The sequence below is a fragment of the Peromyscus leucopus genome, chromosome 10 (assembly GCF_004664715.2).
Source record: "Peromyscus leucopus breed LL Stock chromosome 10, UCI_PerLeu_2.1, whole genome shotgun sequence".
NCBI lineage: Eukaryota > Metazoa > Chordata > Mammalia > Rodentia > Cricetidae > Peromyscus > Peromyscus leucopus.
The window spans coordinates 3247880-3260947 of NC_051071.1; the positions used below are offsets into that span (position 1 = coordinate 3247880).

General features: G+C 45.1%; 1 protein-coding gene across 1 annotated transcript; it reads left to right on the forward strand.

Annotated features, from left to right (window-relative positions):
* Nucleotides 1–224: 224 nt before the first annotated feature.
* On the forward strand, nucleotides 225–10155 carry Tmem128 (transmembrane protein 128). Its single transcript, XM_028882369.2, has 5 exons — nucleotides 225–358; nucleotides 2183–2324; nucleotides 4560–4718; nucleotides 8330–8436; nucleotides 9980–10155. Exons 1-4 carry the CDS (start codon nucleotides 268–270, stop codon nucleotides 8427–8429), a joined length of 492 nt encoding a protein of 163 aa, XP_028738202.1. The 5' UTR covers nucleotides 225–267; the 3' UTR covers nucleotides 8430–8436; nucleotides 9980–10155.
* The last annotated feature ends 2913 nt before the right edge of the window (nucleotides 10156–13068 follow it).

Consider the following 13068-nt stretch of genomic DNA (forward strand, 5'->3'; position numbering starts at 1 on the left):
TTTTCTGCGTTTAGATGCTGGGAACTGGATGTTCTCCGACCGCTTAGCCAGAGGCAAGGCTAATCTTGGTCGTCCAGAGTTTCCATAGATCGGAATAACCCCGGGATTCGCTGCGCCTGAGACCAAAGATCAGTATTTTAAAGTTCTGGGTCAACTAAAATCGCAAGGGGAATACAGCTCCAATCACGACGCCGGGAGGTTCCGCCCAAGGAGCTGGCGCCGGAAGTGCTGCGTGCCGTCACTTCCGTCGCACTGGCGGGCGCCAAGATGGACGCCCCGTGGGCTCGGGAGCAGCTCCGGAGGCGTTACCTATTTCCTTCCGAAGTGGGGCTGGACTGTGAGGACGACGCCAGACCCGGTGAGGCTCCACGGGCTCCGCGTCCCAGGGCTTACCAAGTAGGGCTGCGAATCTGTGTCCAGGGTCTCCACGGGTCTTGCAACTCTTGCATCCTCCTCTGAGCCGCGCTTCCGCATTCTGTGGCGAGCTGACTTAACACGGGTTTGGCAACACCCTTTAAAACTAAAACCAACCGTAGTTTCGTAGTCTGAAGAATTAACCCAACAACCTACACAGGGACGTGCGCAGAGTGTTTCATTTCAGCTTTGCTTGTAATACAGTACGGATTGCAGTGCCTAGGAGATGCCTAGCTGCTGCCTGTCAGCAGAAAGCTAGCTAAATACGTTTAGATCGGATGTATCTCTGCCATCAGATAGGCTTATAAAACTTATTTATTTTTATTTTTTACTGATTGATTGGTTATTTGAGACAGGGTTTCTCTGTGTAACAGCTCTGGCCGTCCTGGGACTCGCTTTGTAGACCAGGCTGGCCTCGGACTCACTGAGATCCGTCTGCCTCTACCTCCCGAATTGCTGGGATTACAGGCATGCGCCACCATGCCTAGCCAGATAAGCCTTTATATATCCCTGTGGGAGGTTTTCAGAGGGAATCGCAGAACAATGTATGGCATGCCACCATTTGGGTACAAACTACAACTCATGATGTATTTTTCCTTGTAAGGAAGAATTCCAAAGGATGAGAGACCGTTCATTTTAGAGATATTTGACCTGGATGTTGTAAAAAAAAAAAAAACTTTGCTTATCTATTAGCTTTTCAAAATACTGACAACATCGGGCCAAGACATCACAACATATGCATTTTCAAAATACCTTCAAGAACTAACCTCTCTCAGAATAGGTAGTACTATCAGAATCCAGATCTGACGCTAGCTCACTTGGAGACCAGTGGTCCTCATGTGACAATACAGAGAGGGCATGTCAGGATCCCCTCATTTTGATTTGCAGGGAGAGAAATGAATTGCCTATCATCTGTGCAGCAGACCATGCTTTGTTCGGGGGCTAGAGCTCTGGCGTGCCGTTCTGTGTTTGAGCTACCTCAAAAGCTGATGTCTTTAAAACATTTTGGTATAACTTTTATTGTATGTGGCATTCCTTCTTTTTTTTTAAGTGCATGCTCTTGCACTTAATGGTACATGTACTTTTAGAGGCCAGAGATTGACACTGGGCATCTTCCTCTGTCAGTCTCCACTTTTTTTTTTTTTTCAGACCCAGTCTCCCTTGCCCCAGGATCTACCTGTCTCTGGCCCAGCAGTGGGGTGACAGGCATCTATTGCCATGTTCAGTTTTATGTGGGTGCTAGGGATGAACTCAGGTTCTCATGTTTGTGCAGCAAGCACTTTACCCCGTGAACCTTCTCATCCCCATACATTTGACATTTTTCGTAGTTAACATGACTAATTACTTTCCTAGAGGAAATGTGAAATAAATTCCCATACTTCTGGGTGGCATTGTGATATCCAAAAGGTTATGAAGGTGTAAATGTGATTCCAAAGTCATTTAGAAGAAGTAATTAATATATTGGGCATATTTTCTAGTGAGCTCATATTAACTATTTCAGCAAATGTAAATCTACCATTACTGTGCTACTGTTGTTTGCTTGTTTGGTTCTTGACATAGAACTTAGGGACCTCAAGCATGCTAAACATGTATTCTACCACCAGGCCGCATCTCTGCCCCTACATATAAACTTACCTTGATGGTCTTGCTGAAGGAGCTGGCACTATAGTGGGAGGGATTCTAGTTACTGGGAAGTTCTAGGAAATGACTTTATATGGCCTAAAAAACTGGTTAAGTTCATAACTCAAAAATCTCCCCTATTTTGCAGAAACCTCCACAGCTGATGAGATAAAGGAGAAACCTCTTCCAAGACTTAACATTCATTCTGGATTCTGGATTCTGGCATCCATCGTTGTAACCTATTACGTTGATTTCTTTAAAACCTTTAAAGAAAATTTTCACACTAATAGGTAAGAAAATCTTGTTTCGACAGGCATAGGGTGTATACCTTTAATAGCAGCATTTGGGAGGCAGAGGCAGGTTGAGTTCAAGGCTAGCCTGGTCTACAGAGTGAGTTCCCAGACAGCCAGAATAAAAGACAACAAAATGCCGTTTTGCTTCTTGTTTTGCAGGTAACAGTTTGTCAGTTGAATACTCAGAATAGTTAAGAGATGGCTCAGTTGGAAGTGCTTGCTGTTACAAGCAGGTCAACCTGAGTTTGAGCCCTGGAACGTATATGTAAAAAAAAGAAAAAAGCCAGTTTGGTGGTGTCTGCCTGTCATTCCAGTTCTGGGTAGGTGGAGAGAGGATCCCTGGACTTGTTGGTCACTCAGTCCAGCTGAATCAGTGAACTCCAAGTTTGGCGAGAGACTTAAAAACAATGTAGAGAGTGACTGAGAAAGACACCCATTGTTGACCTCTGGCACACACACACACACACACACACACACACACACACCCCAAAATCCATTTAATTGTTAGTCTCTGTCAGGCATGATATTGGAGTCAACTACTGATGATATAGAGAAGACTAGGACAAGTTAGCCAAAGGATGCAGCTTTTCACTTACAGTCAGTTCTGGGGATTGAGTGTATGTAACATCTTAATTGTCTTCTTCCTATCTCACATGATCTTCTCATGTATCCCCGCTTCCCATAACCCCCATAAGTACAATGTTAGCTGATTCTATGTAATTTAAAATTGTCACTTATGCCTCCAGACGACTGGAGAAAAAAGGCCTGAGAACTAGAGGAGGAGTGAGAACTGTGGCCTGAGAAAGGTGTGTTTCAGAGTAGTTAAGAAGGGGGTGATTAGAGGATGTGACTCAGAGTTGCCTTGAAGGTCAGTGGGAGGAGTCTTTGGTCAGAGTCCTGGTGTCAAAAACCTTTCATACCCAGGGGCACAGAGCCCTATCCTTCATCTTAGGAGTTGACTGTGGTGCAGAAGTTGTGGATCCTGTGTGAATAGTTTGGAGCCCATCAGATATGTCAGAAAACTGGGTGATGTTGGTGATGTCACAGCTGGCACATGAAGGCTGTGTTTAGTGCCGAGAGCGGTGACTGGACCTAACAGTAGGGCCATAAAATGGAGACAGGAGTTCAGTCTTGCTGAATTATGGGAAATACAGTCCTCAAAGAAGTCTTGAGGTCATAGACTGCTTGTGGAGGAAACCAAGCAGACAGAAGGAACGAGCTGTTAAGGGTGTGGGGCATGAGGGAGTTCATTTAAATCCTGGGGAAAGGACCACTTGCTCTTCTATGAGGAGGCATTTCTTTAAATACCAGTCCCCTCCCCACCCTCCCATCCTATTCACCATTCCCTGGTGGGTCTTGTGTCTTGCCTAAGTGAGTTGTAGATGAAGAACTGGAACCCAGCACCACTCTTGGGCATCTACTTCCTTCAGGCTTCCTTCAGACTCTTCTGGCTTTCCGTGCTTTCATTTTGCAGAGGTCACACTAACAGGGTGGAGGTTTTCATTGTTGTCTGGAACCTAGAAATAAGTCTGTCTGTGGGATTTAGTGTCAACACAGGCTTTGTCACCACTATCCAAAGCCATGCTCTTCTCTCAGCTCTGTCAGTGACGACATAGCTGACACATTTTAGTCAGCCAGCAAACTTCATCTCTCAGCTGGTTTAGAACCTGCTGGGAGAGAGGAGAGTACCTGAAATGCCACTTTAGCGAGTGCTTTTTCCTTCATTAGAACTGGGGACAAGTCCAGGATGGGTCTGGCATGGAGGCAGGGACGGACGTGTCTGATTCCAGCAGCTCATTTTCTGCTGTAGCAGACCAGGCTGCACTGCTGCTGGGTAGGCGTGTGTGCGGGATGTCGGGAACCACCTGGGAGTGTTGCCTAGGGAGCCTGTGCTGGGAAGGTAGACTTTCCAGGGCTTTAGGTGTGTCCCTTTTTATTAGGCTTTCCTAGAAGTGACTGTTAAAACTGATTGCATACAGATGATGTGTTGGATCAACCACAGCGATAGGTGGGGTTTGGGACCACATGCCCTCCTGTGGCAGAGACAGTATAGACATCAAACACTGAGGCAGGGCTCTGGGGATGAGAGAAAGTTGAAACCATAGGCCTGGCCTCAACACAGTGTGCTCTTAGAGGCAGAAGACATGACCTCAGACCCAAAGACGGAGGCCACAGAAATCTCTGCTGCTTCTCCCAGGGCTGGCAGCACTCTGTTCTTCTTTGTCTCCACAGCTGGTTTCTCTTCGGCGGGGCCCTGCTGTTTGTCAGCCTGTCCATCGCCTTTTACTGCATAGTCTATCTGGAATGGTACCGGGGGATTGAAGAGTACGATGTCAAGTACCCCATGCTGGTGCCCATCACAACCGCAACTTTCATCGCGGCGGGGATTTGGTGAGTGGCTGATGAAAGGTTGAATGCGAATGAAAAGCAGTCCTTCTGTGGTCAGTAATGAGGAATGTAACCCAGAACCTAAATGAAGCAGCAGGGTAAGGGGTTCCCAGGTACTCTGTCCTTTGGGATCTCCTCTCTTCATTTCTTTCTCTCTTAATTGGCCTTAGTTATTTGAGAAGGTGATTTGTCCAGTCGCCATTCTTTACATTATTTTAACTCATGTGAAGTGTGTGCTGTTGACTTGGTGTTTTCTCCCAGCACTTGTTCATTGCCATTTGTCATCCACCATGTGGCTGAGTCCTAGTGTATCTGTTATGCTGCCACAGTCAGGCTGTTCGTTGTTGGTGTTGTTTTGAAGGATGCCATTCAGAACACTCCTGTTCTCTGTTGGCCTTACATGAGTGTGCATATACCCAGAAGGGTGAAGTCAGTGCATCACCCAAGTGTACATACCTCCAGCTTCATCAGATAGCATCAGACTCTTCTCAAGTGGTTGAGCTGTCTCTGTCTTTATCTGTGGGTTCCATATTCATGGATTCAACCAGCCACTGTCCCCCAAAGTGAATGCCATCTGTGTTGAGCATGTGTAGACTTTTTCTCTCTCTTGCTCTCTAACCAACATAGAAATGGTGCCTTGTGTAGCAGCTCACAGTATGTGGTCCTGTCAGGATCCTAGAGGTATGACATAAGGATGTGGGGGAAGGTACGGGTCATCTGCAGATTCAGTATTCTTTCAGCATTTGGAGATTTGTGTCTCTGCAAGATCTTGGAGCTAATGATCCCCAGGTCTGAAGGGACACCTGTCCTCTTTTCCCTGAGTGTCTAGTGGCACAGTGTAGGAGTAGCTGTGCCTTTTCAAGGTTACACGTCTTTTACAGCGTGCACACGCCACGACTGCTCAACCCATTCATTCCCTGTTGCCCACCCAGCTAATTTCATGTTCACACAGTGCCAAGTGAATTCACCTTTGTAAGTTCACAGATACTCAGTGAAGAAGAGAAGCTAGGAAAAAAAAGTAATACTTGCTCACTGAAGAAAAGCCTTTAAGTTACAGAAAAATATCTTTCATTCAGAGAAAACAAAGCTTCAGCTCTTTGGCTTTTCTTTATGTAAAGTAGATCCTTACTTTTGTACAAAAGTCCTAAAGGTATGTGTATATTCTGCATAAATGCACTTTCTTTGTATTTCGGCTGTAGTTGGGCTGCTTGCCAGTTTGAGGTCAGTGTTACCCTTTCTGTGGTGAGGGTGGACCAGTGAGGTTGTTTTACTTTGTCTCCTGTAGTGGGAGCATCCCAAGAAATGCCAGATTAGTTTTAGACCCATGGCTTGTGGTTATTTGACATCTATATTTATCCAGGATTATCTATTAAAACCCATAGCTGACTGGAGAGCTTATTCATTTGTTTTATGGTTTCCCCTGGTAGCTTCTCCTCCTGTCAGTTCAGTTACTGAAAATCTTGCTTTTAGATTTCATTTGGTGACAAGAATACTGTTTTTCCACAATGAAGATTTTATAGCATCGCATACACCATTGCTTTTCTATTCTGTTTTAAGAGTCATTTCATCTTTTTCTTATAATGATGCCTGAGATGATAAAGCAGAATGCAGCCATTTGAGTTTGTGGTCCATCCCACATGGTAAATTGTAGTTGAAATTTTCTTTGGGCCACCATCCAGCTTCCCAAATAAAGACACTTACTCTCCCTGCCCACAAGTCCCACCTATACCTCTTCCCTTGCTATTGACCATTCAGCTTTTTATTAGATCAATCAGTTGCCTTAATCAGGCAAGGTAAAACAGCAACACATCTTTACATAATTAAACAAATGCAGTACAATAACTATGCAATGCATAGTTAAACAAATATTCTGCAGCATTTTCTCCTTTTTGTCCAACTAAAAAGAAAGGTTTTAGCTTTAACATGTAAGAGTATATACAGTAAGAACAGTTATCAAGTAAGAATTACATTTACAATAGCTATTTCATTTGTATTTGGCAAATTCAGAGAAAACACTCCATTGTCTGTCTCATCTTGGTGAGTCTGAAGTTGTGAGCCTAATTTGCTTTCTATCCTAACTTGTATCACCAACCCAAAATTATCTTTTTAGACCTCAAAACATTTTCTTAGATAAACAATTTAAGCTTTTATGTTTCTCAACCATATAATATACATATATATATAAACAAAAATAACCTTAAATTTGTTATCAGTGTGTAAAATCCATACCAATGTAAAATATTTGAGATGAATAGTTTTGAAGGATAGTTTTTTTTTTTGTTTGTTTGTTTGTTTTTGTTTTTCGAGACGGTTTCTCTGTGTAGCTTTGCGCCTTTCTTGGAACTCACTTTGTAGACCAGGCTGGCCTCGAACTCACAGAGATCCTCCTGCCTCTGCCTCCCAAGTGCTGGGATTAAAGGCTTGCACCACCACCGCCTGGCTGATAGTTGTCTTTTTATCCTATATTCCCACTAAATGATGACAAACATCCATAAACCACAGAAAGACCAAAACCCCATCTCTTGGGAATGTGGGCATTGTGTTTTCTAGACTGCTTCCTCTTGTCTGGGGGTGACGGTGTCCTCCAGGGACCCTGAGAAATTGAAATAATGGTCAAGTCCTAAGAAAACTAGCTGTAGCATTTGTTGTCCAGTCTCTGTGTAATGGGAAAGTGCAGGGCTTGTCTGAAGTCCTGGCTAGAATAATGTGTGAGGCTGGACCACCTCAGCTAACTGCCTTGAAGTTGTTCTGAAAGCAGAACTCTGAGGAAACTGTTAGAAGCACTCCAAAGGCTGCTGCTCAGGTTCCCTGCTGCACAGCAGCGCCTCCTAAAGGAGCCGTAGCCTTTTTTTTTTTTTTTTCTTTTTTCCAGTTTTCTCAGGCCCTATGTGGAAATTTGGGCCCTATGTTGGGTGCTGTTTATAGTTGGAGTTTCTCTTTGGGTTACCGACCAGCTTTCCAAAGAAAGATAAGGAGACTTATTAATTATGAATTTTTGGTCTTAGCTGAGGCCTGTCCCACTAGCTCTTTTAACTTAATTTAACCTGTTTCTATTCATCTACATTCTGCTCAGGGCTTTTTACCTTGCTTTCATTCTATATGCCCTGCTTTCCTGTTTCCTCTGTGTCTGTCTGTCTGGCTGGCTCCTGGCATCTACCTGTCCTGTCGTCTCCTTTTCTTTCTTTCCCGACCATAAATTCCTCCTCCTACTTATTCTTCCTGCCTACCAGTCTTGCCTATACCTCCTCCCTTACTGCTGGCCATTCAGCTTTTTATTAGACCTTAGGCAGCCAAGGTAAAAACACATCTTTACACAGTTAAACAAATGCAACAGGTCTTTGCATAGTTAAACAAATACTCTACAACACTCACCGAGAGACTTAACATCTACTGAGCCACGCCCCCTCAGTGGCCGTGGGATCCCAGGTCCAGGTACTATTTGAAGCTGTGCTGCTTCTGTCGGTACAGGCATCATCATGTCATGGGGCCGTGTCTAAAGATGGTACGTGGATAGGTGTCCTCAAATGGAGCTCCTTAGCCCCAGACTCTGGCGTGGGACATATTTGTGTCATCTCAGTTGCTGTTGTCAGCTGTTTGCTTTGGGTTCTTTCCAGCTTCAACCTGGCTCTGTGGAATGTGTGGTCATTCTTCACTCCCTTACTGCTCTTCACTCAGTTCATGGGGGTCGTGATGTTCATCTCGCTCCTCGGATGAGTTCCAGGTAAGATCCCTGGCGTGCTGTCCGGAACAGGGAACTGAAAATGCCTTGCAGTCACTTCCTGAGAGTACGCCCACACACTGCCTGGGAATCACTTCCTGTTGTGTCTGCACCAAAGCAATTCACCACTGAGCACAGCTGCAAGGACTGAGGCCACCTCCACAAGGTGTAGTTCTAAGTGCCTGGTTTTTAGAGACGGCACCCTGCCTTTCAAAGAATTCATAAAGACAGCATGTGTGTCTTAATGTGGATAAGTTCACATGAGGCCATTTTATAGTGTGTGGAGATGACTGTTGGCTGGATGGTTCTGAGAGAGAAGTATGGGAATAATGGGTGATCTTACCCAAGTTGGCACAAATTCTACCATTTTCTGTAGATATTGGATAGATGGGTATATCAGCCCTTTTAAAAAAAATTCCTTTCAGGAGCTGGAGAGGTAGCTCACTGGTGAAGATCACTGGTTGCTCTTCCAGAGGACCTGGGTTCAATTCCTAACATCCATGTTATGGCTCACAACCATCTATAACTCTGATTCCAGGAGATCTAACACCTTGGCCTCCACAGACATCAGACATACATGTGACACGCATACATACATATAGGCAAAACATTCATGCACATAAAAATAAATCTTTTAAAAAATTCTGTTTTTTTTATTTTTTTAATACTATTTAGAGAATTTATGTGTCTCTGTGAACGCCCACCCCCTCCCTGGTTGGGAGTGTTGATAACATGTATTAAATAAGTGTACAGTATTGAGAATGGTCATGCTGTGATTAGGGTGAAAAAGACAGATCGTCCCTCCCTTCATTCCACTCACATCTGAATTTGGAGAAAGTCAACTTGACAGGACACTTTGCAGACAGGGGAAATGGGGCCCAGGGAAGTGGAGGTCATCTTCTGAGTGATGGGTGGGTGGTATTAGGACCAGGACTCCCAGCTGATGGAGTGTGTGCCCCGCAGCCCTCATGGGAGAATGTGATCAGAAGGAGGAGATGCACTTGATCCTGTTGTTGCTAGTTGGATAGGAGTTGCTGGCTGTCACCACAGCTTTGGCTGACCCTGATTTCACCCACCCTCCCCCGTAAATACTCCCCCCCCCCACACACACACAGTGGCTGAGATCTTGGACTCTGGCTGGTTGGTTGAGTTTCCAGATGTTTGGGTGCTTTTGACTTCCATGTTCCTGGGTGTCTGGTTAGCGGTGAGAACTGTGTGGTGGTGGCAGGCATGCAGATTGTCCTCTTTTCTTTTTTAAATATTTACATTTGTTTGTATGAGTGTTTGCTTGTATGTATGTATGTGCATCATGTATGTACATCACATGTATATCTGGTGCCCACAGAGGCCAGACAGCATAGGACCCCTTAGGATTGGAGTTAAAGAGGTTGTGCGCTTTCATGTGGGCGCTGGGAATTGAGTCCCAGTCTTCTGCAAGTGCTTTCAACCACTGCACCATCTCTCCAGTCACATATCCTTGGTCTCTAAATGGAAATTCATGAGCTTCAGATGTTTCACTTGGTGTGTAAATGCTGTTTTCTTCCAGACTTAAGAACGTGAGCATTTAAAGTGAACAAAGCATCCAGCTTGTGCCATTGACCTGAAGGAGAAGCCTAGTGTGCACTGGTATCTGAAGTGAGTGGTTTCCATGGCATCTGTGACTTTCTAAACCTGCTGTTGAAATCTGAATAAACGATCTTTCTCTTGGGTGTTCGCAAACAAGTGATTGTCAGCAGTTTGTGTTAGACGGAACTGAGGAGTGTTAATCTGCCCAAGTTTGGAGACAGTGGTTGTCCATTATAGGAGCACAGTGTGCCCACAGTTTCCCGAAGCTGAGGGTTAGCTGCCCTTGTGTAAGTGACTGGACGCAAGTATGAAGGGACTGTGTTGTCACCTTTAGTAGTCACTGGATAGCTCATATTTGTCATAGCTTTTTAGGGAGAGGACCAAATGGAAGCATTTACTTTTTCCTGCTACTTTGGATTTTATCACTATGTAAGTTATTGGGCTGTTAGCATTTTTTAACATAGGCACTTTTAATAATGTTTAAGTATCTATGATTTTTTTCTGTAACATCAATAAAATATTTTTATAACTAACTTTCTTGTGCATTTTGTTAATATAAATTTGGGGTTAGCTTCTATGTTTAGCTGTTCCCAGTTATGAAGCCTCCTTTTAGAGCAGGTTACTCTGTTCTTAAGTGACTCCATGGCAACCAGTGTATGTGCTTTGTAGGGCAGATGTGCTCCCATGATGCCTCTCACAAGCACTGTGACAGAGATGCTTGTGGATTTGTTTCCTTGTGAAGTGATTGATGCCGTCACCACAGGGATTTGGGCACACCACACACCAACTGGAGGACTTCCAATTCTGAAACTGTAAACTGGAAATAATACTTGTCTTTGGGGTTAGGGAAATAGAAGTAATGTTTGTAAGGCACCCATGCTAGTCTCCAGGACATAGGGCACAGGCAGAACAAGAGTGAGGAGGGGAAGAGAAACAGCGAGGTTTATGGTGGGTCACACATGATCAGTAGAGTCAAGCCACCGTGGACCTCGTGTATGAGGAGGTGTGTGGAGACTCTTAGAATAGAGAATGATCAGGCAGAGGTCAGAGTCAGCTAGCCAGGGGTGTCAGCAGTGAGGACCCAGGGCAGGCTGGAGACTGCTGACCTACCAGGTAGAGTGGTTGTCCGACCTTAGGGAACATGGCTCTGATAGTTGCTCACACAGATTTTATAGACTATCTTGGTTTGACTTTTCAAAATTCAATGTATGGTTTAAAACCTGGTTAGACAAGGGCCAAATCCTGTGGTCAACTAAGATGGTAGGGGGAAGACTCTTACTCAGGAGCCATTTAATACTTTCATTTGAGCCGGACCTGGTGGCACTGCTTGAAGCTACTCAGGAGGCTGATGTGAGAGGATCTCAAGGTCAAGGCCAGCCTGGGCAACTTCATGAGACCCTGTCTCAGAAAGAAAAAGGCTGGGCCTCTGGAGGATTTGCCTGGCAACCTCTGTTAAATAAGCAAACACACACACACACACACACACGGGGTCACACACACGGGGTCACACACACGGGGTCATTCCTGGTACTTGCCACACCAATCTCCTATACACATGATTTCTGGAATTTTTTTTTTTTCGAGACAGGGTTTCTCTTTGTAGCTTTGCGCCTTTCCTGGAGCTCACTTGGTAGCCCAGGCTGGCCTCGAACTCACAGAGATCCGCCTGCCTCTGCCTCCCGAGTGCTGGGATTAAAGGCTTGCGCCACCACGCCCGGCTTATTTCTGGAATTTTTTAAAAAATATTTTTACTTGTAATAGTGTGTGTTCTGTGTGTGTGTCTGTGTCTCTGTGTGTGTGTCTGTGGAAAGGTTATGTATAAGTGTTCAAAGAGGCCAGAATAGGGTGTTGAATCCTCTGGAACTTCAGTTTCAGGCATTTGTGAACAGCTCTGGGTGCTGGAAACTGAACTCTGGTCTTCTGTAAGAGCAGTGTGTGGAGCCCCTAACCTTTGTTTTTATTATAACCGTTAAAGAAATGAAAGATGTGACACCATCTCACCACATCTAAATAAGCCAAGGGGAGGAGTAACCCCTTGTGAGGGATGAATATTGAAATGAACAGTTACAGATTCTGATCATCGAGGTTGGACTGCGACAGAATCAAGCATATGCTCTGACTTTGACAGTCAGTGTCCAGACCAAGATTTGACCCTGCCTCCTGGTGCTCAGGCTCTGATTCTAGCTTGGTTGTCTTGCTTGAAGCACCTCTGGGTGGTTTCGTGAGCAGCAGCCTGGGTGGAGGCAGCCCCGGAGAAGCCAGGGTGTTAGGATGGACGGGAACATATCCAGAGAACAATGTCATCTCGTTGACAATGATGGAAACCTGATGAGGACTTCCCAAGTCCACTGGGACCTGCCTTGGGAGGTGATGGATTTTCCTGGAAACCTGAAGCAAGTTCCTGACTAAATTTGTTTTCTGTAACAAAAAAAATAGTCTCTGGGGGCTGGAGAGATGACTCCTGCTGAGCCAACATGAGGGCTGGAGTTTGGATCAACCAGAACCCATGCAAGAGACAGGCGTAGGTGAAAGTCCACCTGTGATCCCAGTGCTCAGGAGTCAGAAGAGTCCCTGGAACAAGCTGGTTAGCCAGACTACCGTAAATAGCAATCTGTAGTAGGTTCAGTAGAGAGACCCTCCCTGCTTTAACATGTAAGTTAAAGCGATAGCAGAAGACTCCCATGTTAACCTCAAGCCTTTACACATATACACATGTACTCTCTACATACATGTGCTTCCACACATGTGACATGCATACACACACATGTACACTACACATACTGCACTCATACACACACACAAAAAGCCTGGGTCCCCTTAAGCAAATGAAGTTCATCAGAGGCAGCTGAGGTGCCACTGTGAACCACGTCTTGCTAAGGGTGGCAGGCAGTATGGTTGTGGGGGAGTGCCTGGGGACTGGGGTTGGGATAAATGTTCTTTTGAAAGTTTGGCGGTGCTGGAGATGGAGCCCGGGGCCTCGCTCATGCTATGTGAGCACTCCAGCACTGAGTTCATTGCTAGCCTGTATTTACAGTTCCTTGGAGCCTAAGCTCAGCATGCCTTGAAGTG

Bases quoted from the DNA above. Each gene is read 5' to 3' on its own strand.
- Tmem128 (XM_028882369.2), top strand. From the start codon at position 268: ATGGACGCCCCGTGGGCTCGGGAGCAGCTCCGGAGGCGTTACCTATTT. The intron at 359-2,182 runs GTGAGGCTCCAC...CCTATTTTGCAG, and splicing joins TGAGGACGACGCCAGACCCG to AAACCTCCACAGCTGATGAG. The intron at 4,719-8,329 runs GTGAGTGGCTGA...GGTTCTTTCCAG, and splicing joins TTCATCGCGGCGGGGATTTG to CTTCAACCTGGCTCTGTGGA.